General features: G+C 42.3%; 1 protein-coding gene across 2 annotated transcripts in view; it reads right to left on the bottom strand.

Annotated features, from left to right (window-relative positions):
* Positions 1 to 478: 478 nt before the first annotated feature.
* Positions 479 to 27,172, bottom strand: part of LOC115162185 (gamma-aminobutyric acid receptor subunit alpha-2) — a 33,797-nt gene continuing 7,103 nt past the window's right edge. Inside the window, exons 4-10 of one of the 2 annotated variants that reach the window (XM_029713245.1) lie at positions 24,490 to 24,557; positions 19,491 to 19,711; positions 19,127 to 19,209; positions 14,677 to 14,820; positions 6,775 to 6,927; positions 3,730 to 3,932; positions 479 to 2,437 (exon numbers count right to left, since the gene is read on the bottom strand). In XM_029713245.1, coding sequence (XP_029569105.1) covers positions 2,117 to 2,437; positions 3,730 to 3,932; positions 6,775 to 6,927; positions 14,677 to 14,820; positions 19,127 to 19,209; positions 19,491 to 19,711; positions 24,490 to 24,557 — 1,193 coding nt within the window. In that variant the 3' untranslated portion in view covers positions 479 to 2,116. The remainder of the gene's footprint in view (positions 2,438 to 3,729; positions 3,933 to 6,774; positions 6,928 to 14,676; positions 14,821 to 19,126; positions 19,210 to 19,490; positions 19,712 to 24,489; positions 24,558 to 27,172) is intronic. The other variant, XM_029713246.1, reaches the window with a different exon arrangement.

Here is a 27,172-nt window from a genome sequence, read left to right as displayed (position 1 = left end):
ATAACTACTGTCTGTTTAACTGAAGCCAATAGTTTAAAGGAGGATGTCCTCACATGTCTTGTTATCTGATTAATCAGACGGAAGCTCCAGGCTACTGTGTGAGAACGCTGACTAAATCCTTAATAGGGGAGCTCAATTCACCACCATGCATTGAGTCACTTCTAACGTTTCTGTATCATATCTATTTGAAATGTTACGGTTGGAAAATCTCCACAATTTGGCCCTTAATTACCATTGAAGAATTTGTATTTGTTATTTTATTTATGTAACCTTTAACTAGGCAAGTCAGTTAAGAACAAATTCTTATTTATAATGACGGCCTACCAAAAGGCAAAAGGCCTCAGGCGGGAACGGGGCCGGGATTAAAAATAAAATTTAGGACAAAACACACATCACGACAGAGAGACACCACAACACCACATAAATAGACACCGAAGACAACAACATAGGGTATCTAGTTGTTACAGCTCATGATAGGTATTTTTCATTGGATTTTATTTGTTATCGCTGCCATGTCAAACTGAAATGCCATTAATATGGTAATGGTAACTCATGGGACACCGCAACAAACACCTGTTCTGTTCAAGGGGAGAGCTTCAAAATGGGAGATGAACCAGATTGTGTGCTCAGAGTTTTATAAACAAAAATAGAATACTCTTTTCTGTGATTTTAACAACAATATCACCATGACAAAGCATGAGTGTAACAACAATTCCAGACATCCAGTAAAAGTTCAAAATTCATTGATTAGTAAAAACACTTAACATTGTGATTTTATAGTGTGAATTATCATCATACAGTAAGTTGTACTACTATGGCTGACCATGTAAAGCAACACATTTCACTGCGCCTATCCGGTGTGTGACAATAAACATGTATTTTTTTATTTTCTATTTTGTGCCACACCTTTAAATATACCACATTTGTGTACAACACAGTAACATTTTCCACTAAACTACATATTTACTTACAACAGGAATGCCATAGTGCCCTCACCCATGGCTAAAACAGAAATGGGATCATATGATGGAGTTAAAAGAATGATCAATAGAGACAACCTTGATGCCCTCAATCACACGAAATATACAAAAAAATAACAACCCATGATTTATCTTCATTGTTAATACTAAATGTAATTCTAAATAAAGTGTTACTTGATGGACTTGATATGACCAAATGTAAAGCACTTAACATGATGTATTTGGGTCCTTTGATCTACATCAGAGAAGAAGGCTACATTGCTTATAAAATTGGAAACAACAGGAAATCACCTACTCGATAAAGGTCATTAAATGAATCTGTAAATACGAAACATCAATCTATGATAGATAAGGGTAATATTACACATTGACACACAGTACATTCCTGCAAGCTTCACTTACACTTTGTGTCCATTCACTGCCCTCTGTCACAGTGTCTTAGAGCCTGTGAGTCATTACAAAAGCTACGATAAGAACATTGAACCTTCATCCATCCCTGAACTCATGGTGAGTCTAGCGGTGTACTGTAGGGACCTGCAGGATCAACACTCACTTGTGAGTACCTGTGTTCACTGTGTGACAAAAAAAATGGTGCAACATTTCTTTCCAACGTGTGAATTGATCCAATAAACAAAGAAAAGCGCAAACGTGAACATGTACAGTATGTAAGATATGATGGGCATGGTGAGGGTTAATAATGGAACAAAAACAGGAAATTGGTGTCTGTGCTTTCTAATACAGGAGTCTTCAATAAAGGGTTATAATAAGGATTTGGTCACTAGTCCTCGTGTTGATTGAATCATGGCGGCAGTTTTCTTTGCAGTTCATTAACCAGAACCTCAAATAGAAGTTAGATAAAGCATCAGAGGTTTCTTTCTTTATATAAATATAAAATCCTTACACCACTTTAAAGTTAATGTTAACCTCTTTTACAAGTATAAATTACAATTTAACTAGAAAATTGTTCAAATTTACCTGCCTATCTCCTTGTAATGAATGCACCTGCAATAGAAAGCAATCATACTGACTCCAGTGCATGCCACAGCTCCATGTAGCCTAACTCACACACAGATCCTCAGTCATGGGCCCGCAGCATAAAGTGAGTCCTGTCTCTTTGCAAAATAAATATTTAGTACTCATTTGGACGGGACCATGTCTTTTATGACTGGTTCTCTGTTCAGGTAGGTGGCCCAGTAGACCAGGTTGAAACCACCGAAGAGCACGGGGAACATAATCCGGGACATACGGTCGATTTTGCTGACGCTGTTGAAGGTCTTCTTGTTCTGCTCTGGCTTGACCTCTGGCTTGGCCTCTGGCTTGGCCTTGTTGGGGTCAGAGGTGGCGCTCTTGGAGATGGTGGGCAGACCACTTTGGTCCTTGGTGACGTTCGGGGCATAGTTTGCCACAGCAACGGCATAGGAGTTGTTCTTCTTCATGGCGGACGCCTCCTTCTTCTGCTGAGGAGAGAAATAAAATACACATTAGAGACTTTGGGGGTGTTTGCAAGAAAATGAGAGGCACTAAATGCAGGAGGTGATACTCTGAGACAGTGTTATGACAGCTTCCTGATCCTTCAAGTGTTTGATTGTTACTAGATCATGGTGTTTGTTTTCTCAGTACCTCTCACACAGTTAAGAGCTCACCTCAACAAGGTGTCAGACAGGGACTGGAGATCAAAAGTACAACACTCCATGTCTACTTGACTTGAGAGGCAATACCTCACAATGGGATTTTAATGTCACTGAGACACTGTAATAATTCGTCTGATATGAAAATGGAGCACATCTGTTGTACAGTAGCCTATAGCTACTTCACAGTAATTATGATTCTGCCTTATTAACCATCTGTGATGTCTTACCATAAAAAAGTGTCTAATCTGTTACATTGCCTGTTAAACCTTATGGGTTTCATCTGAATATCAATTTGGATTGAAATGTACAGTACCTTTAAGGTCCTCAAGGAGTGTGAATCTCTTTGAAGTCTCTCATGACCATTTTAATTGGCCCCACTTGTCAAATATGTATTATGGCAGGATATATGTATGGCTACAACCAGCACAGATAATAATAGTTATTCTGAAGAAAAAGCACAGCCATCACTTTCAATGTCACACCCATTTCCCTGAGTATGTGAGCTGTGGAAAGAAAGTGTAATTATCAGATAGGCTGGGAAAAGAATGAGCTGAAATCAGAACTACTTACGGAATGTGATTGTTGCTGTCACATAATTCTCTGGCTTAACTGTATCAACTGTCTCCTCCTTGAGAGATCACAGATCCTTTCTGCCTTTCTCCTCTGCGTTTGAAGCACCCACACAATCAGCTCCTCATCTCCTTTTATCTTCCTTTGTTTCGTCCCTCCCTCTCTTTTAATAAAGTACCGCTTTAGATTCAATATCTCAACATGGATATTCAATGAGGCGAACACTTCTGAGTACTAGACAGCTTGCTTCGAGTTTAATTCATCTATTTCTATGCTTCATTTTTGTGCATTTCCTTTACATTTAATCTGTACATTAACTGAATGTATGATATTGTTCAAATTGTTATTTGTCTTAACAGCTGTTGTTCACTTGTTTTACACATGCCTCGTCACATCACCAAATGGAAACTGCTGTTAGTGAATACAGTAGAGTGATAAAGATGCAGTGTTCTTAACTCAAATGCAGGATTGCATGTGACAGTCAATTTAATGAGCAGCTCCAAGCACAATACGTGACTGTCAGTGGTCAGTGTGGTTGCCATAGTTACCTTGACGTTGACCACACTTTTGCCATCCCAGGCCCAGCCTCTTTTGGTGAAGTAGTTGACGGTAGCAAACTCGATGAGGGCAGAGAACACGAAGGCGTAGCACACGGCAATGAACCAATCCATGGCCGTGGCATAGGCCACCTTCGGCAGAGAGTTACGGGCACTGATACTGAGCGTCGTCATTGTGAGCACAGTGGTCACACCTGTGTCATTACAGGACAAGAAAACCAAAAGACAACAGTTCTTAGAAAATGTAGATCACAAGCTGATCAAAAATGTTGACAGTAAATTAATTTCAATGATTCACAATAGTAATTCCATCTACGGTAAGAGAAGAGTACTGTAGTACTATGTTCACTTGTTTTTCCATTGTGTAAAAGACAATGGTATTTCCATCCACATTGAAAAAGCTTATTCTTGTGGATGATTCTGTGGTATTTTCAGAAAGAAAAAATGCATTTAGATTACTGCATTGCAGGAGAAGAAGAAAGAACAAACAAACCTGGAGAACTTTTTCAGCAGACACACGCATATAAATAAACAGGGAGTTGTCCGTCATTTCCTCCTTCAAACCTCTATGACTAAGACGACACTGATAGTGAAACAATGTGTTTTTTTCCCACATGGCTGCTGACGAATATGTTTTTTTGCTCATTTTTCATTCCATTTGAGGGAACATGAAACTACATCAAACAACATCAAGCAGGCTAACAGGGTAAAATAACAATCCCCCGACTGCGAGGATCAAACAGCCCGTGGGGATGTGTTTCAGAGGCTGCAAGTGGTACCTGCATTAATAATTTAACCAGGACAATACCAAAGTCAGACATCATAAAACAGAGACAAGGAACAAGTTCTAAAAGAAACACTTTACTTTAGATGACCTTTGCCTTAAGCCCTATCTAGCCATTCCTAACACCTAAATGACATGATACATGACATAATGTTATCTATTAGCATACTGATGTTAGACTTAGGGATCGATCCATAGTGCTAAAGGGCCACGTTATAGCGCGATTGAAATGTAAAGGTCTTTTCCGATTGATCCGACATACTCAGTGTTTACGGTTAATGCAATCTATGCGAAACACGGTAACATCGCCTTTGAATTTAAAATGCACTGTAGCGCGGATCTTCAGCACTACGGATTGAATCGAGCCCTCCATGTTACAGTGTATTTGTGAGATATTTGACAGGAGAAAGTCAAACAACATTTGTAGGAAATTGTTTTGTTTTAGCCCGCAATTGTTTATGTAATTTATTCCTAGCTACCACAGGGGGAGACAAGTTACAGAGTGTGCCTTTATAGCATATTCATAACAACTTCACGACACCTGTTCATTCTTTCGGTGAAGAATGGAAAGGGAGAGAAGGCAGATGTGTACCAAATCACAATGAAGAGAACGAGAAATCAGCCACAGTTCTTTGGCCCCTCAGAAACGGCTGGATTTACCAGTGAGTATCTGAATATGAAATCTTTAATAACCTTGCACGAATAGATATACTGTCTCAATGAGTGACTCACGAGGATTATCACTGAACATGTTCAGAATAGTAATCAATGTGTTCGATGCACTGGAAAACTGAGGGAGAATTGTGAACAGGTTAAAAGAATAGACTGAAAATCCTGCAGGTCTTGAATGTCTATGGTGAGTTGACGCCAAAATGTCAACAATAAGAAAAGACCAAGCTCATAATATAAAAGTATCCAAAGGAAAACAAATCTGTTCCATTAATGGATAGACTAGCTCTTAAAATTGCAGAAACGTATAGAAACTATTCTACAATAATTTAAACCAAAATCAAAGCATATAAAGAGAAAATGGTTAAAGTTGTTTTTATATGGGGGCTGTTTAGTTGCAACCAAGGGCATTTAGAATAAGTGATCCTTAATATGCCTGTGGTCTGTGTTTACATTGAGCACTAAAGGGGTAGTTTGATGTCAAGGCCACTTAAAATACATGAATTTTCTCCACTAAAAGGCCTATTAAAAGGCCTCCCATAATGTTAAGCCATTCAACTGGACACAGGACATAATCTTTATATCAGTAAGGCTGTGAATATACAGTACTGACTGGCTTTGAATACATGGAACCCCAGTGCATAATTAGCCCTGATTATATGAGGGGAATCTACATTATGGAGCAGACAGAGAGAGTGTATAGAAGCCCCAGATTAGAGACCTCAGGCTTCAGGTCCAAATGGGATATACTGTATGGGTCTAGGCTTTTTTTTTAACTCTGTGGTAGACTGGGCTTCTTGTAACAAGCATGCTGAGGGCTCGTCAGTGTGGCCTCTTGGTTTGCTCCCCTCGTCTGTGATGCCTTGGTAGTGTTTTAATCCCAGCCCCCGTCCCCACAGGAGGCCTTTTTCCTTCTGGTAGGCCGTCATTATAAATAAGAATTAGTTCTTAACTGACTTGCCTAGTTAAATAAAGGTTAAATAAAAAATAAATACATAAACAATTACCCTGTCAGATTTAACACCCCTAATCACAGCAGTGGAGTTCTGTGGTGGTTACATGAGAGACTAGTTCAGGCTGAGCTTCTACACTTCATTATGTGCATCATGTGACTACAAATCAAAGAAAAATGTTGAACAGGCTCTGATCTAAGAACAGGTGTTTGACCTGACTGTAGATTAACAGGTAGGTGTTTGACCTGACTGTAGATTAACAGGTAGGTGTTTGACCTGACTGTAGATTAACAGGTAGGTGTTTGACCTGACTGTAGATTAACAGGTAGGTTTTTGACCTGACTGTAGATTAACAGGTAGGTTTTTGACCTGACCATCTAACAAGCATTGTTTGGCTTGAAAAATGGAACATAGGATGTGTTTGACTTGACCATCAATGCGTTTGACCTGACCGTTGAGGAGCACTCGTGACCTAACCACTAAAGAGCAGAGACTACAGTGAAGAATATGTTTTACTTGACTACATAGGAAAACATATTCTGCCTGACTGAAGACAAAAGCTTGTGGCAGTAATTGCTATCTGCTATGAGTAAATAATTGTGTTTGAAAGCGATGATTTGAAGTGCTCACCAAAGACAGTTCTGGCGGGTACAGACTCTCGGTTGAGCCAGAAGGAGACCTGGGACAGGATGACGGTCATGATGCAGGGCAGGTAGGTCTGGATCACAAAGTAGCCAATCTTCCTCTTCAGGTGGAAGTGGGCCGTCATGACAGTGTATTCACCTGCAGAGAGGCAATGAGTAGAAAATATACAGATGAGAATGTGTGTGATAAAGTGGTTAAAGAGATTGTTGTCTCTGCTTGGTGTCTCTGCTCAGATCCAGTAGTGGCTACTGGTCTAGACTAGGGTTGAATGGTGGGAACCCGGTTACCGTGTCAAAAGTAGTTCTGCAGGAGGGGTGAAATCAGGCGCAGGAGACTTAGGTACGTGAAACACGTTTAATGAGGAATGCAAGTCCAAAGAACCGAACCGACAAGGCAGGGTAAAAAATAATTCCAAAGCATGACAAACACAGTCTAGGAATGTAGCGGGACGCAGCCCAGCAACCCTAATGCCAAAACGCGTAACGTATTCTTAAGGACAAGAAAAAAATAATACCCCAACCTACAACAACTGACACAAAACAATCCCGCACAACCCCAAACACAAAACAGACAGACTAAATACCCCACTAATTACGAAACACAAAACAGGTGCTACCCTAACCAGACATTACCAAACGAAACAGAAAAGGAAATCGGTGGCAGCTAGTAGGCCGGTGACGACGACCGCAGAGCGCAGCCCGAACGGGGAGAGGCGCCACCTGTGGACGTTGTGACATACCGAGATTTACCATGATTTACTGCCCAAAACCACTCCCTTTTCCCATGATAAATAACTGCGAGAAACCGGTAAATTATTTATATGAACAGCATGATGTGAAATGGAACTGTTAAATTATATGCAAGGTCTTCTCTACGACCTCTGCATGATGAATCATCAACGCTCAGGGTGGGGAGAGACAGCCCATCTCAGATTGAAGGGCAGTTCACAATGCACGTCTCTCTATTATCGCATCATGGTAACTTTTGTTCTTGTGACAGGTAGGACTATATTTTCTGCAGCATTGTCTATAATATAAAGAACTAATGCACATCTAATTGACCCATCTCCATCTGGCTTTCAGTGGTCACCTTATTTTTGAATTGTAAAGATGTTTTTTGTATTGCAGCTGAATAGTTTTAAAATAGACTATCACTCGAATATCATTGCTTTAAATCAGTGCACGCGTGAGCACTCTCGCAGTCTTTCTCTCGCTCCATCAATTCCATTCATCACAGATAATCCTGTTCTAGATTGATATACTGTATAGTGCATTCGAAAAGTATTCAGACCCCTTGACTTTTCCACATTTGTTACTTTACATAGCTTTATTCTAAAATAGATTAAATTAAAAATGTTCCTCCATAATCTACACACAATACCCCATAATGACAAAGTGAAAACAGGTTCTTAGAAAGTTTAGCAAATTAATGAAAAATACAAAACAGAAATACCTTATTTACAATGCAGTATCAGCCTTATATTTATATAATTAATGATGGATTATGCATAATAAGCTTCTAATTTATAGCCTCTGTCTCTTGTGCAATACGCAAGCACCTGTGCTCCACTGGCCTCTCCTTAAAAACGCTGCTTAGCTCTTGGCGTCCCATGCAGGATAAAGCTAGACTAGAATAGCTTGCTGGATATTTTTTTTTTTTGCATTTCTTATACCAATAGATCATTTGAAGAGGTGCGCAAGCTCACGTTTGCTGAATGTTAAATACAGCAGCCAACAGAAATCACAGGTAGTTTGAAAGTAGAGCGAACCCGCGATGGCAGTAGGCTACAGCAGTTATTTATTCAGACCCATAACTATTCAATCTTCATGAAGAGAAGTGAAAGCCTTCTGCATCTAATTCTAGTCCAATAATATTCAAGGATGTCATTATAATGACCAAGATAAGGACAACAAAACTTACTTCATTTAGGCCTAAGTGTTGAAAGCGATGAAGGAATGAAGCAACAATAGAGAGAGAAAGAGCCTACTAGGCTAATAACATCAGGGGAAATATTATGAAAGGTAACCTATTATTGGAAAATGGCACCGACAGATAGGGCAGTATTTTTTATTTTTTTATGTTTTATTTCTTACGTTATTTCCAGCATTACCAGCATTATGACCAGGAATACGACTTTCCCGAATCGGATCCTTTGTTCGTACCCCTCAGGGCAATTGAACTGATTCCAGAAGCTGTTCCAAAACACCATTGGTGAAAAAGAGGTACTCGGAGTGGACTTCTAGTCCGACTCAGGAGGCGCGCATACCACCCATCCCTTCTGAATATATTACTCGCTAATGTTCAGTCTCTGGATAATAAAGTAGACGAGCTCAGGGCGAGGATTTCCTTCCAGAGAGATATCAGGGATTGTAACATAGCCATATTTCCATGAAACAAAGTATCTCGGGATATACTGTCTGAGTCCGTACAGCCAGTTGGGTTCTCAGTTCATTGCGCAGACAGGAATAAATATCTCTCCGGTAAGAAGAAGGGCGGGGGTGTATGTTTCATGATTAACTACTCATGGTGTGATTGTGATAACATACAGGAACTCAAGTCCTTTTGTTCACACAACCTAGAATAAATCACAATCAAATGCCAACCGTATAACCTCCCAAGAGAATTCTCCTCGGTTACAGTCACAGCCGTGTATATTCCCCCTCAAATCGATACCACAACGCCCTCAAAGAACTTCACTGGACTTTATGCAAACTGGAAACCACATATCCAGAGGCCGTATTTATTGTAGCTGGGGATTTAAACCTCTACAGGATCGGTGTTCCCCCCCGTGGGACGGTTGAACTAACGTGCGCTAATGTGATTAGCATGAGGTTGTAAGTAACAAGAACATTTCCCTGGACATTGTCACGTCCTGACCCGAGTAAGATGTCATTTTCTATAGTAGAGTAGGTCAGGGCGTGACAGGGGGTGTTTTGGGTTTGTTCTATATTTTCTATTTCTATGTTTAAGTTCTAGTTTTTCTATTTCTATGTTGGGATTGTTTGGGTTGATCTCTAATTGGAGGCAGCTGATCCTCGTTGCCTCTGATTAGAGATCATATTTAAGTAGGGGTTTTTCTTCCTGGGTTTTGTGGGTAGTTGTTTTCTGTTTAGTGTATGTCACCTGACGGAACTGTTGTCGGTCGTTTTGTTAAAAACTATATTCATTAAAAGTAAATATGAGCACTCCACACGCTGCACCTTGGTCCCCTTTATACGACCCGCGTTACAGACATAGACATATCTGATATGGGCAGAAAGCTTAAATTCTTGTTAAGCTAACTGCCCTCTCTAATTTACAGTAGCTATAACAGTGAAATAATACCATGCTATTGTTTGAGGAGAGTGCACAGTTATGAACTTGAAAATGTATTAATAAACCAATTAGGCACATTTTGGCATACTTGATACAACATTTTGAACAGAAATGCAATAGTTCATTGGATCAGTCTAAAACTTTGCACATAACCTGCTGCCATGTAGTGGCCAAAATCTAAATAGTGCCTACACTGGAATAACACATTTTGGCCTTTCTCTTGCATTTCAAAGATGATGAAAAATAACACGCATGTTTTTTTATTTGTATTATCTTTTTCCAGATCTAATGTGTTATATTCTCCTACATTAATTTAACATTTCCACAAACTTCAAAGTGTTTCCTTTCAAATGGCATCAATAAAATGCATATCCTTGCTTTAGGGCTTGAGCTACAGGCAGTAAGATTTGGGTATGTCATTTTAGGCAACAAAAATTTAAAAAAGGGGTCCGATCCTATCAACAAAGCAAATTTGAGAAAAACGTTACAGAAGTTCTATCAACTCATTGACTGTAGTACTCGCGCTGCTAAAACACTCGACCACTGCTACTCCAACTACCGGGACGCCTAAATGGCCCTCCCCACCCTCCCTTTGGCAAATCTGATCACAACTCCATTTTGCTCCTCCTTTCCTATAGGCAGAAACTCAAACAGGAAGTACCCATGCTTCCTGTTCTATTCAACGATGGTCTGACCAATCGGAATCCACGCTTCAAGACTGTTTTGATCACGCGGACTGGGATATATTCCGGGTAGCCTCCAAGAACAACATAGATGAATACACTGATACGGTGACTGAGTTTATCAGGAAGTGTATAGGAGATGTTGTACCCGCTGTGACTATCAAAACCTACCCTAACCAGAAACCGTGGATAGAAGGCAGCATTCGTGCAAAACTGAAAGCGTGAACCTTCGCATTTAACCATGGCAAGGTGACTGTGAATATGTCCGAAAACAAACACTGTAGTTATTCCCTCCGTAAGGCAATCAAATAGGCAAAATGTCAGTATAGAGACAAAGTGGAGTCACAATTCAACGGCTCAGACACAAGACGTATGTGGCAGGTTCTACAGACAATCACGGACTACAAAGGTAAAACCAGCCACGTCGCGGACACAGACGTCTTGCTTCAGGACAAGTTTAACACCTTCGCCCGCTTTCAGGATAACGCAGTGCCACCGATGCAGCCCGCTACCAAGGACTGTGGGCTCTCCTTCTTCGTAGCCGCCGTGAGTAAGACATTTAAGCGTGTTAACACACGCAGGGCTGCCAGCCCAGACAGCATCACTAGCCACGTCCTCAGAGCATGCGCAGACCAGCTGGCTGGAGTGTTTACGGACAAATTCAAGTTCTCTCTATCCCAGTCTGTTGTCCCCACATGCTTCAATATGTCAACCATTGTTCCTGTACCCAAGAAAGCAATGGTAACTGAACTAAATGACTATCGCCCCTTAGCACTCACTTCTGTCATCAAGGATCTTATCACCTCTACCTTACCTGGCACCCTAGACCCACTTCAATTTGCTCGCCGCCCCAATAGATCCACAGAAGATGCAATCGATATCTCACTGCACATTGCCCTATCCCATCTGGACAAGAGGAATACCTATGTAAGAATGATGTTCATTGACTATAACTCAGCATTCAACACCCCGCCCTGTGCAACTGGGTCCTGGACTTCCTAATTGGCCGCCCCCAGGTGGTGAAGGTAGGAAACAACACCTCCACTTTGCTAATCCTCAACACTGGGGCCCCACAACAATGCATGCTCAGCCCCCTCCTGTATTCCCTGTTCACCCATGACTGCGTGGCCACGCACGCCTCCAACTCAATCATCAAGTTACAGACGACACAACAGCAGTAAGCCTGATTACCAACAATGACGAGACAGCCTACAGGGAGGAGGTGAGGGCCCTGGGAGTGTGGTGCCAGGAAAATAACCTCTCATCTAACGTCAACAAAACAAAGGAGATGATCGTGGACTTCAGGAAACAGCAGAGGGAGCACCCCCCTATCCACATCGACGGGACCACAGTGGAGAAGGTGGAAAGCTTCAAGTTCCTCTGCGTACACATCATGGACAAACTGAAATGGTCCACCCACAAACAGTGTGGTGAAGAAGGTGCAACAGCGCCTCTTCAACCTCAGGAGGCAGAAGAAATTTAGCTTGGCACCTAAAACCCACAAACATTTCGGGCTGTATCACAGCCTGGTACGGCAACTGCACCGCCCACAACCGCAGGGCTCTCCAGAAGGTGGTGCGGTCTGCCCAACGCATCACCGGGGGCAAAATACCTGCCCTCCAGCACCCCCACAGCACCCGATATCACAGGAAGGCCAAAAAGATCATCAAGGATAACAACCACCTGAGCCACTGCCTGTTCACCCTGCTATCATACAGAAGACAATGTCAGTACAGGTGCATCAAAGCTGGGACCGAGAGACTGAAAAGCAGCTTCTCTCTCAATGCCATCAGACTGTTAAATAGCCATCACTAGCACATTAGAGGCTGCTGCCGTATATACATAGACTTGAAATCACTGGCCGATTTAATAATGGAACACTAGTCACTTTAATAATAATGTTTACATATTTTGCCTTACTCATCTCATATGTATATACTGTATTCTATCCTATTCTACTGTATCTTAGTCTATGCCGATCTGACATTGCTCGTCCAAATATTTATATATTCTTAATTCCATTCCTTTACTTTAGATTGTGTGTATTGTTAGATATTACTTGTTATATATTACTGCACTGTTGGAGCTAGAAACACAAGCATTTTGCTACACCCGCAACAAACACATGTGACACATTTGATTTGATATGTGTCAGACTACGAATTGTACAAATATTACAAATTGTACAAATTGCCCTATTAGATTTCAAAATTCTAATCACATTTGCTATCCTATACTTGGCCCCATGTGCTCCACCAGAATCCCATGTTCTCCTCTGCTTTATCATGGTTTAACATACAGTATAATACAATACAGTACAGTAATACAAGTCACACTCAAAGAGATTAGCCTACTGAATCTAGTTTCATTTATTTACCCAGGAGAGCATATAGTTAGCTACATCTATGAGCTTTTATGTTTTTCTGTCATGCTTAATGTTCAGTAGCCTGTCATACAGTACCAGTCAAATGTTTGGACACACTCATTCAAGGGAGATCATCCGTTCACCTACTCTGCGTCTCACAAAGACACCGGTCTAATGTCCATTGGTCGTGTTTCTTGGCCCAAGCAAGTCTCTTCTTCTTATTAGTGTCCTTTAGTAGTGGTTTCTTTGCTGCAATTCGACCATGAAGGCCTGATTCATGCAGTCTCCTCTGAACAGTTGATGTTGAGATGTGTCTGTTACTTGAACTCCAAAGCATTTATTTGGGCTGCAATTTCTGAGACTGGTAACTCTAATGAACTTTATCCTCTGCATCTTCCTTTCCTGTGGTGGTCCTCATGAGAGCCAGTTTCCTCATAGCGCTTGATGGTTTTTGTGACTGCACTTGAAGAAACTTTCAAAGTTCTTGAAATTTTCCGCATTGACTGATCTTCATGGACTCTCGTTTCTCTTTGCTTATTTGAGCTGTTCTTGCCATAATATGGACTTGGTATTTTACCAAATAGGGCTATCTTCTGTGTACCACCCCTACCTTGTCACAACATAACTGATTGGCTCAAACGCGTTAAGGAAATAAATTCCACAAATTAACTTTTAACAAGGCACACCTGTTAATTGAAATGCATTCCAGGTGAATGCCAAGAGTGTGCAAAGCTGTCATGAAGCCAAAGGGTGGCTATTTTGAAGAATCTCAAATACAATATATATTTTGATTTGTTAAACACTTTTTTGCTTACTACATGATTCCATATGTGTTATTTCATAGTTTTTATGTCTTTACTATTATTCTACAATGTAGAAAATAGTAAAAATAAAGAAAAACCCTTGAATGAGCAGGTGTGTCCAAACATTTGACTGCTACTGTATATGTATTGGATAACGACACAATAATTTGGGCTTTTTGGGCTTTTGCTCATTAAAGGTCTTTAATGTAGGGCTCATTAAATGTCTTTAATGTATAGCTCATCAGGCTCAGGTAGCATCAGGCTTTAATTTTTTATCAAAGCTCTAATCAAATCCAGACATAAGCCTATTAATATGCTTTATAATGCTTTTGAATGACACTTCCAGTTTTGGCGGGAAATACCGGGCTACCCGGGAGAACAGTGATTACATTTTACATTTGAGTCATTTAGCAGACGCTCTTATCCAGAGCGACTTACAGTAGTGAATGCATACATTTCATGCATTTTTTTTATTTTTATTAATTCTCAGGATGGAACATTTGTAAAATACCGGGAAAATATTCAACCCTATTCTAGACTTTTCAACTCTATTCAACTCGAAAACTCACACTCACTGCTAAGAGTCAAAATGCTATTACTAGTGAGTGTGGTTTTTCATTTTCCAGTTTATTTGCCTTTCCAACCCCTCACCCAAAGAGTTTTGTTTAAAGAATATTTGATTTGAGCATGCTAAATCTCGATCATTCTGGTCTAGACTTACCAGTGCTTGATTTAATGGTCTCTGTCCCCCCAGTTTGTCCCTGAAGGTGATACTGGTTCAGTCTGGATCCATCTGGTGCTACCTCCACTGACACTGATGCGTTTTGGGTCCAAATGTACGTCACCTCGGCCATTGTGTAGGCATCTGCAGGCAATAAAGGTCAATACAGTTCACACTACATAACAAGGGAAAGATAGTGATTATGAGGGCCTCTAAAGAAGGAGAGGTGAATAGAATAACTCCCCATTTACAAAGAATAGTAGGCTTTCAACTATGTCATTATGCACAGCCATGTGCTCAGCACAACATGGGGTATACTTTACAATCTGATCATGTTCAAGCATTTATATTAATCAACATCTGTTAGTGTGAAATTTGAAAATTACATTTCACATAGAAAGGAGAGAAATTTAATCACATCGAAATGCAAAACAGACAATATTTTCTGATAGAACTTGGCAGATAGGTCTTTGTAGAGAGACACATGATATTGCTGTTTATGAAAATCCCGATATAATGAAGCATTCCCTTAATCCTGGCAAAGCGAAGGTCTGGACCACATTTTCAGCCGTTTCATAGGTCAGACTTTTCTTGACCTTTCTTGTACAGCAACAACCCGCTCTAGCTTTTTATAGTGGAACTTGACTCGTGAACTCAGAATGAATCCAATTAACCTGTCAAAATAGACGTTTCAGTCTCACAGGCAACCAGCTAAACATAGCTGCAACCAGCTAAACATAGCTGCAACCAGCTAAACATAGCTACAACCAGCTAAACATAGCTACAACCAGTTAAACATGGCTACAACCAGTTAACATGGCTACAACCAGCTAACATGGCTACAACCAGCTAACATGGCTACAACCAGCTAAACATGGCTACAACCAGCTAAACATGGCTACAACCAGCTAAACATGGCTACAACCAGCTAAACATGGCTACAACCAGCTAAACATGGCTACAACCAGCTAAACATGGCTACAACCAGCTAAACATAGCTACAACCAGCTAAACATAGCTACAACCAGTTAACTTCTTATGGATGAGTGGCAGTATTGAGTAGCTTGGATGAAGGTGCCCAGAGTAAACTGCCTGCTACCCAGGCCCAGAAGCTAAGATATGCATATTATTAGTAGATTTGGATAGAAAACTGTTTGAATGATGTTTGTGAGTATAACAGAACTCATATGGTAGGCAAAAACCTGAGAAAAAATCCAAACAGGAAGTGTGGAAATCTGAGGTTTGTAGTTTTTCAAGTGATTGCCTATCCAGTATACAGTGTCTGTGGGGTCATTTTGTACTTCCTAAGGCTTCCACTAGATGTCAACAGTCTTTAGAACGTTGTTTCATGCTTCTACTGTGAATGGGGAGAGAATAAGAGCCCTTGGAATCAGATGACTGAGAAAATGACATGAGCTCAATCGCGCGCGCTCCCATGAGAGTTAGGTGTGTTCCTTTTCATTTCTGAAGACAAAGGAATCGTCCGGTTGGAATATTATGGAAGATTTATGATAAAAACATCTTAAAGATTGATTCTATACATTGTTTGACATGTTTCTACAAACTGTAATATAACTTTTTGTCTGAATTTACTGCGCGAGCACAGTGCATTTGGATTACTCGACTGAACGCGCAAACAAAAAGGAGGTATTTGGACATAAAGATGAACTTTATCAAAACAAAAAACATTTATTGTGGAACTGGGATTCCTGGGAGTGCATTCCGATGAAGATCAAAGGTAAGTGAATATTTAGAACACTATTTGTGACTTCTGTTGACTCCAAAATGGCGTGTATCTGTATGGCTTGTTTTGATGTCTGAGCGTTGTACTCAGATTATTGCAAAGTTTGCTTTCGCCGTAAAGCTTTTTTTGAAATCTGACACAGCGGTTGCATTAAGGAGAAGTTTATCTATAATTCTGTGCATAACATTTGTATCTTTTATCAAAGTTTATGATGAGTATTTCTGTAAATTGATATGGCTCTCTGCAAAATCACCAGAGGTTTTGGAGGCAAAACATTACTGAACATAATGCGCCAATGTAAACTGAGCTTTTTGGATATAAATATGAACTTTATCGAACAAAACATACATGTATTGTGTAACATGAAGTCCTATGAGTGTCATCTGATGAAGATCAAAGGTTAGTGATTCATTTTATCTCTATTTCTGCTTTTTGTGACTCCTCTCTTTGGCTGGAAAAATGGCGGTGTTTTTCTGTGACTAGTTGCTGACCTAACAATCATTTGGTGTTCTTTCGCTGTAAAGCCTTTTTGAAATCAGACACTGTCATTGGATTAACGAGAAGTTTATCTTTAAAATGGTGTAAAATACTTGTATGGTTGAGAAATTTTAATTATAAGATTTCTGTTGTTTTGAATTTGGCGCTCTGCACTTTCACTGGCTGTTGTCATATCAATCCCGTTACCGGGATTTCAGCCGTAAGAAGTTAACATAGCTACAACCAGCTAAACATAGCTACAACCAGCTAAACATAGCTACAACCAGCTAAACATAGCTACAACAAGAAAGAATTAGAGGTCGACCGATTAATCGTAATGGCCGATTAATTAGGGCCGATTTCAAGTTTTCATAACGATCGGTAATTGGTATTTTTGGCCACCGATTTGACGATTTTCTTTATAATTTTTTTTTATTATAATTTTTTTTGTTGACACCTTTATTTAACTAGGCAAGTCAGATTAAGAACACATTCTTATTTTCAATGACGGCCTAGGAATGGGTGTTAACTGCCTTGTTCATGGGGGATTCGTTTTTGCAACCTTCCGGTTACTAGTCCAACACTCTAACCACCTGCCTTACATTGCACTCCACGAGGAGCCTGCATGGCAGGCTGACTACCTGTTACGCGAGGGCAGCAAGAAGCCAAGGTAAGTTGCTAGCTAGCATTAAACTTATCTTAATCTTATAAAAAACTATCAATCTTAACATAATCACCAGTTAAACTAGTAATATCATCAACCATGTGTAGTTATCTAACGTGTCCTGCGTTGCATATAATCGATGCGGTGCCTGTTAATTTCTCATCGAATCACAGCCTACTTCGACAAACGGGTGATGATTTAACAAGCGCATTTGCGAAAAAAGCACTGTCGTTGCACCAATTGGTACCTAACCATAAACATCAATGCCTTTCTTTAAAATCAATACACAAGTATATATTTTTAAACCTGCATATTTAGTTAATATTGCCTGCTAACATGAAATTGTGTCACTTCTCTTGCGTTCATTGCACGCAGAGTCAGGGTATATGCAACAGTTTGGGCCGCCTGGCTCGTTGCGAACTAATTTGCCAGAATTTTACGTAATTATGACATAACATTGAAGGTTGTGCAATGTAACAGGAATATTTAGACTTAGGGATGCTACCCGTTAGATAAAATACGGAACGGTTCCGTATTTCACTGAAAGAAAAAACATTTTATTTTCGAGATGATAGTTTCCGGATTTGACCATATTAAGGCTAAGGCTCGTATTTCTGTGTGTTTATTATATTATAATTAAGTCTATGATTTGATAGAGCAGTCTGACTGAGCAGTGGTAGGCACCAGCAGGCTCGTAAGCATTTATTCAAACAGCACTTTCGTGCGTTTTGCCAGCAGCTCTTCGCAATGCTTCAAGCACTGCGCTGTTTATGACTTCAAGCCTATCAACTCCCAAGATTAGGCTGGTGTAACCGATGTGAAATGGCTAGCTAGTTAGCGGGGTGCGCGCTAATAGTGTTTCAAACGTCACTCGCTCTGAGACTTGGAGTAGTTGTTCCCCTTGCTCTGCATGGGTAACGCTGCTTCGAGGGTGGCTGTTGTCGATGTGTTCCTGGTTCGAGCCTAGGTAGGAGCGAGGAGAGGGACGGAAGCTATACTCTTACACTGGCAATACTAAAGTGCCTATAAGAACATCCAATAGTCAAAGGTATATGAAATACAAATCGTATAGAGAGAAATAGTCCTATAATTCCTATAATAACTACAACCTAAAACTTCTTACCTGGGAATATTGAAGACTCATGTTAAAAGGAACCACCAGCTTTCATATGTTCTCATGTTCTGAGCAAGGAACTTAAACATTAGCTTTTTTACATGGCACATATTGCACTTTTACTTTCTTCTCCAACACTTTGTTTTTGCATTATTTAAACCAAATTGAACATGTTTCATTATTTATTTGAGGCTAAATAGATTTTATTGATGTATTATATTAAGTTAAAATAAGTGTTCACTCAGTATTGTTGTAATTGTCATTATCACAAATAGATTAAAAAAAAGAAAAATCGGCCGAATAATCGGCACCGGCATTTTTTGGCCCTCCAATAATCGGTATCGGCGTTGAAGAATCATAATCGGTCGACCTCTAGAAAGAATGTTCTGCGCCTAGCTCAATCGGTTCTTTACAGAGTAAAATAAAAGCAAGAATGGGGAGATAAGCTTACAGCTGCCAAACTTCAGTGGACAGGAGTGGGAATCCATGGGGAAATCTTCGAGGTGCATGGGACATTCTGCCTGGACCGTTAACCTGAGTAAATATACAAAGACACAAGAGTTCACATCACACCAGAACCTCACAGCTATTCTCACAGTGTTGTTGTTTTGTTATGCAACCTTGTTTCCTTTGAATGGCCTCATCACTCTTTGTTTTCAGGCTATGCTGAGACCATGTATTGCACACCTGGTTTTCATAGGGTAACTCTGCCTGCCTGTACAAAAGCAAGTAGATCTCGATGCTGGTGTGGGCTGCTGCACTGACATCACCTTGTCTGAGACCTGAGGACAGCGCTCTAATGAAACAAAGGATACCTCATAGTGTAAAGCAGTGTTCCATCCTCCATGATCCTGAGCAGTTTGTTGGGCATGGTCATGTTGTGAGCCACAGATTTCTTCCCGTTGTGGAAAAAGGTGTCGGGCGTCCAGATCTTACTGGCCATCAGGTTGTTCAGCCGCAGGATGTTCATGGGCCCGTTGAACTTCAGCCGTTCGTCAATCCAACTCTGACGGAAGAACACGTCCACAGTGTACTCCTGACACAGAGAAGATGACAAAAGACCGTAGCACAGGTTGGGGTTTTGGTAATGTCCCCCCCCTTCCATCACAATATGAAATGAAGAGACTGGAATGGCAGAGGGTGTTATTAAAACATATTTAAACCTACAGCTGCATTGTAACATGTGTTTTGAATAATTCGAATGAAATCCACTTTTATCACCTGGTCAGTCAAATGAACGTTTTACAGTCTAGAGATTTCTAGTACAATAGTAATAATGATTAGTTGTGTCTCACACACAGAGACAGAGAGACAGAGAGATAGTGTTTTTCTGATAGTGGTATCTCTCTCTATCAAAGCAGAGTGATGGCCCAAGAGTGATATTTTCCACCTTGAGTTAAAAAGATCCTCTGAATGAATTATACATGTTCCATTTCTTCTTCTTTTTTTAAGGCGCTGGCTCGGTGGCGACCATTTCCCCTCTTCTTTATGGTTTAAATATTTGAGAGCATGCTGAAATGGAGGGCTGAGAATGGAGGGCTGAGAGCGTGATGGAGGAAACTGAGAAAAGCTTTAAAAGTCCCTGAAGGTACAAAACTGGAGCTTGGAGAACAAGGTCAAAGGAAAGGATGAGACAAAGAGAAAGAAAACATAAAATGAGGGACTGATACAAGGACAGAGTGAAGACTGAAAATGATGAGTCTGGTGGTAGTGTGTGTGTGTGGGGGGGGGGGGGGGTCTAACAGGATGCTATCTAAGAAAATAACTGTTACAGAATTTTCCCATTATAGTGCATCTGGGTTTCCAACAGCAACAAAGACAGACAAAGACAGAAGCAGTAGTGATGCTACCCCCAAAATCACATGAAATGTTGATGGAACAACCTCAATTTACAGGGTCAGTCCCTGTCCTACATAAAATGTATGTGAAATATATTACATACAGTTGAAGTCGGAAGTTACATACACTTTTGTTGGAGTCATTGAAAGTCGTTTTTCAACCACTCCACAAATTTCTTATTAACAAACTATAATGTTGGCAAGTCGGTTAGGACATCTACTTTGTGCATGACACAATTGTTTACAGACAGATTATTTCACATATAATTCACTGTATCACAATTTCAGTGGGTCAGAATTTTACATACACTAAGTTGACTGTGCCTTTAAAATTGGAAAATTACAGAAAATGAAGTCATGGCTTTAGAAGCTTTTGATAGGCTAATTGACATCATTTGAGTCAATTGGAGGTGTACCTGTGGATGTATTTCAAGGCCTACCTTCAAACTCAGTGCCTCTTTGCTTGACATCATGGGAAAATCAAAAGAAATCAGCCAAGACCTCCACAAGTCTGGTTCATCCTTGGGAGCAATTTCCAAATGCCTGAAGGTACCACGTTCATCTGTACAAACAATAGTACGCAAGTATAAACACCATGGGACCACGCAGCTGTCATACCGCTCAGGAAGGAGACGCGTTCTGTCTCCTAGAGATGAACATACTTTGGTGCGAAAAGTGCAAATCAATCCCAGAACAACAGCAAAGGACCTTGTGAAGATGCTGGAGGAAACAGGTACAAAGTATCTATATCCACAGTAAAACGAGTCCTATATCGACATAACCTGAAAGGCCGCTCAGCAAGGAAGAAGCCACTGTTCCAAAACCCAGACTACGGTTTGCAACTGCACATGGGGACAAAGATTGTACCTTTTGGAGAAATGTCCTCTGGTCTGATGAAACAAAAATTGAACTGTTTGGCCATAATGACCATCATTATGTTTGGAGAAATAAGTGGGAGGCTTGCAAGCTGAAGAACACCATCCCAACCGTGAAGCACGGGGGTGGCAGCATCATGTTGTGGGGGTGCTTTGCTGCAGGAGGGACTGGTGCACTTCACAAAATAGATGGCATCATGAGGTAGGAAAATTACGCCCTGACCTTAGAGAGCCTTTTTATTTCTCTATTTGGTTAGGTCAGGGTGTGATTTGGGTGGGCATTCTAGTTTTTCTATGTCTTTCTTTGCCGGGTATAGTTCCCAATCAGAGGCAGCTGTCTATCGTTGTCTCTGATTGAGGATCATACTTAGGCAGCCTTTTTCCCACCTATGTTTGTGGGATCTTGTTTTTGGTACTGTGCTGTTAGCCCTACTGAACGTTATGTTTTCGTTTGTATTAGTTTTGTTTTCGGTGTTCATTTTAATAAAGTAAAATGTACGCCTACCACGCTGCACCTTGGTCCAATCCTTCCATCAACAAACATAACAGAAGATCCCACCACCAAAGGACCAAGCAGCGTGGCCCGAGAGAAAAGGGAGTGGAGGACATCATGGACATGGGAGGAGGTTATGGCAGGGGACAAGACCCTGCCATGGAAGCAGGCGGAGGCAGCGAAGGAGGATCAACGGCGACTCCGAAGTTCACGACCACGACGGAAGCCTGAGAGGCAGCCCCCCCAAAAAATTTTTTGGGGGGGGCACACGGGTTGGTCGGCGAAGCTGAGGGGCGAGTCTGAGAGCAAAGATGAATATTGGGATAGACTGAGCGAGGAGTATTGTGAGATAGTTGAGGGGAGTGATGAGGTAGAGTGGATGCATTGGTGTCTGGAGCAAGACAGTCGCCATGAGGAGCGTGGGACCAGTCAGGCACCATGTTTTGCGGAGATACGCAATGTGTCTCCAGTGCACATCCACAGCCCGGTGCGTTCTGTGCCAGCTCATCGCACTTGCCGTGCGAAAGTGAGCATTCAGCCAGGACGGGTTGTGCCGGCTCAGCGCTCCTGGTCTCCAGTACGCCTCCTCGGTCCAGGATATCCTGCGCCGGCTCTACGCACTATGTCGCCAGTGTGCCTTCACAGCCCAGTGCGTCCTGTGCTAACGCCCCGCACTTGCCGGGCTAAAGTGAGCATCCAGCCAGGACGGGTTGTGCCAGCTCTACGCTCCAGACCTCCAGTGCACCTCCACGGCCCAGTATATCCTGTGCCAGCTCCACGCACCCGGTCCCCAGTGCGTCTCCCCAGCCCGGTACGACCTGTGCCTGCTCCACGCACCCGGCCTCCAGTGCATCTCTCCAGCCTGGTACGCCCTGTGACTGCTCCACGCACCCGGTCTCCAGTGCATCTCCCCAGCCTGGTACGCTCTGTGCCGGTTCCACGCAGCAGGCCAGAGTCTCCAGCGACGGTCTGCGGTCCGGAGTCTCCAGCGACGGTCTGCGGTCCGGAGTCTCCAGCGACGGTCGTCGGTCCGGAGCCTCCAGCGACGGTCGTCGGTCCGGAGCCTCCAGCGACGGTCGTCGGTCCGGAGCCTCCAGCGACGGTCGTCGGTCCGGAGCCTCCAGCGAAGGTCGTCGGTCCGGAGCCTCCAGCGAAGGTCGTCGGTCCGGAGCCTCCAGCGAAGGTCGTCGGTCCGGAGCCTCCAGCGACGGTTCCCTGTCCGGAGTCCCCGGCTACGATCTACGATCCGGAGTCCCCGGCGACGATCTACGGTCCGGAGTCCCCGGCGACGATCTACGGTCCGGAGTCCCCGGCGACGATCTACGGTCCGGAGTCCCCGGCGACGATCTACGGTCCGGAGTCCCCGGCGACGATCTACGGTCCGGAGTCCCCGGCGACGATCTACGGTCCGGAGTCTCTGGCGAAGACCCATGGTCCGGAGTTTCCGGAGACGATCCACGGTTCAGTTCCTCCGGCGACGATCCACGGTCCGGAGCTTCCGGCGACGATCCCCGCACCAGAGTCGCCACCGAAGATGGCGGATCCGCGAGCGGAGCGGGGTCTACGTCCCGCACCGGAGCCGCCACCAAGGCTACATGCCCACCCGGACCCTCCCCTATAGAGTCAGGTTTTGCGGCCGGAGTCTGCACCTTTAGGGGGGTGTGGGCGGTACTGTCACGCCCTGACATTAGAGAGCCTTTTTATTTCTCTTTTTGGTTAGGTCAGGGTGTGATTTGGGTGGGCATTCTAGTTTTTCTATTTCTTTCTTTGCCGGGTATAGTTCCCAATCAGAGGCAGCTGTCTATCGTTGTCTCTGATTGGGGATCATACTTAGGCAACCTTTTTCCCATCTATGTTTGTGGGATCTTGTTTTTGGTACTGTGCTGTTAGCCCTACTGAACGTTACGTTTTTGTTTGTATTTGTTTTGTTTTCGGTGTTCATTTTAATAAAGTAAAATGTACGCCTACCACGCTGCACCTTGGTCCGATCCTTCCATCGACGAACGTAACACAAAGCCCTGACCTCAATCCTATAGAAAATGTGTGGGCAGAACTGGAAAAGCGTGTGTGAGCAAGGTGGGCAACAAACCTGACTCAGTTACACCAGCTCTGTCAGGAGGAATGAGCCAAAATTCACCCAACTTATTGTGGGAAGCTTGTGGAAGGCTACCCGAAACGTCTGACCCAAGGTAAACAATTTAAAGGCAATGCTACCAAATACTAATTGAGTGTATGTAAACTTCTGACCCACTGGGAATGTGATGAAAGAAATAAAAGCTGAAATAAATCATTCTCTCCTATTATTCTGACATTTCACATTCTTAAAATAAAGTGGTGATCCTAACTAACCTAAGACAGGGAATGTTTACTAGGATTAAATGTCAGGAATTGTGAAAAGCTGAGTTTAAATGTATTTGGCTAAGGTGTATGTAAACTTCTGACTTCAACTGTATATCAATATACAATATATTGTTAAACATAAGCTTATATCAAAACAATTACATAAATAATAAAATACTTTGTCTTCATATATAAAACAAGCTGAATGTATTTTACTAAAGGCTGTGTCACAGTAGTTCATATGTATAATACCTAGTATAACACTTACCATGTCTGTGTCTGACACTGGACCGAAACTTGTGACATAAATGTCAGTCTTCACCTCTGTCACCCGATCTGTAAAATATACACATATTTAATATTGCTTGATATATTTTTTTCACTAAATTGCAACAACCCTTTTGAATATTTCATTCATGTTTTATATGTATCTTTGTAGGTATATCTGCTCATACGTTAACATGGCATCCACTCGCAAATCCCATGTTAAGACATGTTATGTTTCTGAGAACTGTGACGTACATCTGGAAAGAGATGTGGTTGAGAACAATCCAGTCACTGAAAGCCATGATTTCACATTAATTTTAGATGATTGCTGTCATGGCAACGCTTTGTCCACGATGCCACATTTACAGTACATTCGTCCTCTTTCCTCAGTCTCCCCCATGGATGGTGCGAAGGGAACACACTCTCCTGTTAAATCTGAGTGAGAAATCACACTCCCTCTCCTCACTGCCCTTCAGACACTTTAGGAGCATCTCAATTGGCTAAAGTGGCCTCCTTTCCCAGAAAAGGCTCACTCCGGCCGACATTTGATACCTAGTGAAAAGCACAATTTAAATTTAATCCGTTACTAACATATCATCAATAGACACTTATAGAAACGCAAGTGTCCACGAAAAGTCAGGCCATCACACACATTCACAAACACAGCCACACTCACAAAGAATATGGGGAAGGAACAGCAAACAACTGCCAAAAGCAAAAGGGTTCAAGCAGCACCCCAGTGATGAGTCACACTGAGTAAATGTGGAGTAAAAGTGCTACTGAGGTCTTGACAGGCCATAGTTAAGCTACACCACCATCCACACTATTACTGAGCTTGACAGTCGTCCGATTTAGTATAGCCCCCTCAACATTCCAGTCTTATATTGCCATTCTCTATGAAGAACATTGACTGTTACTCCTAATTAAGCTGAAAAAATGCATGTCATCAACCACTAGCTAACTAGTTGGAGATGGGAATGACTTGTGGCTATACAACTTTTGAGTGTTAGAATATCAGTTTCAAATCAAGCTTTCTATAGGGCCCTATTCAATCCAAACCAAAATCCGTAGGTTTCTGCGGTGAGGGAAAAAAATTATACCAGGATGCTGTTTGGATTACACAGTATTATCCAATTAAATCATGTTTCAGTTTACACTTGTGTATGTGTGGACAGGGTGCAACATCATTTGAGCCCTACGTTACCTCAACCAGTGTTTTGAACCCCATTATAACTTTGTTTTTTGTATTCTTTGTAACCTCAATGCCCCAGAATTAATGCCTTTTTTCTGTCTTTGCTGAGCTTGTTAAATGTATTCTTAATTAAGAATTGATGTCAAGAGTAAAACACAAACAGAAGCAATTTATTTTGAATTACACTAAATTGTCTACAACTACCAGCCTTGATTTAAGATAACTCCAAAACTGGTACCTAAACTGAGTCTAAAAACTCTCAGTGAAAAAAAAGACAATTTCCCATAAATAAATCAGTCATTTCCCAGTACACATCGGGTACATCTGTCTTCATTCAGATTCCCATTAGACCAAATAACTCTACTGCCTAACTCTAATGCTTCTGTCATTGTCACAACGTCCACTAGTAGGCCACGTCACCGGCCTACTAGCTGCCACCGATCCATGTTTCATGTGTTTGTTAGTTATGTCTGTTTTGTGCGCACCTGTTTCGTGTTTGTAATTAGTGGGAGGGTATTTAGTTTGTCAGTTTCTTGTTTGGGGTTGTGCGGGATTGTTTCGTGTCTGCTGTTGTAGGTTGGGGAATTTATTTTCCTGTCATTTTTATATCTTAACGTTTAGGCGTTAGGGTTGCTGGGCTGCGTCCCGAATATTTTAGAAGATTGTGTTAGTCTTCCGTTATTGGAAGTTTCCCTGCCTTTTCGGCTTTATATTTTGGACTGAGTTTTCCCTTTATTAAAATACTACGTGTTTCACGTACCTGAGTCTCCTGCGCCTGACTTCCCCCCTTCCTGCAGAGCCATCTTATGACAAAATCCCGCACCACAAATGGAGTCAGCAGGAGCTGATGCACCAGCCCCATCCGTGGAGGAACAGGTTAGCCAACACGCCAACGTCCTTCATCGCTTGGGGACTGCAATTGATCAAGTGTCGGCGCGCCTGGAGAACTGGGAGAGACGTGCTATTCCACCTGCCCCAGCTACTGTCCACCACCCTGTTTCCCCCTCAGCACCGACGGAGTCCAGCCCGAGTGGGATTAAGCTCGCGCTCCCGAGGGAGTTTGATGGAACGGCCTCTGGGTGTAAGGGGTTCCTACTCCAACTGGAGCTGTACCTGGCGACCGTTCGCCCCACTCCCTCGGGAGAGGAGAGGATGAGTGCCCTCGTCTCCTGTCTCACGGGTAGAGCCCTGGAATGGGCCAACGCCGTCGGGGAGGGCTCAGATTCAGCCCGGGACGACTACCTGGAGTTCACCCGCCGTTTCCGGGCTGTATTCGATCATCCACCGGAGGGAAAAGCGGCAGGTGAGCGACTGTTCCATTTGAGACAGGAGATGAGGAGCGCACAGGACTTCGCGTTGGAGTTCCGGACCCTCGCCGCTGGAGCGGGGTGGAACGAGAGGGTCCTTATTGACCATTTTCATTGTAGCCTGAGGGAGGACGTTCGCCGGGCGCTGGCATGTCGGGTCACTACAAACACCCTGGACCAGTTTA

Source organism: Salmo trutta, chromosome 25 (assembly GCF_901001165.1).
Source record: "Salmo trutta chromosome 25, fSalTru1.1, whole genome shotgun sequence".
Classification (NCBI taxonomy): domain Eukaryota; kingdom Metazoa; phylum Chordata; class Actinopteri; order Salmoniformes; family Salmonidae; genus Salmo; species Salmo trutta.
Note: the sequence above shows the minus strand (reverse complement) of the source record. Positions and strands in the feature narration are given on the sequence as shown.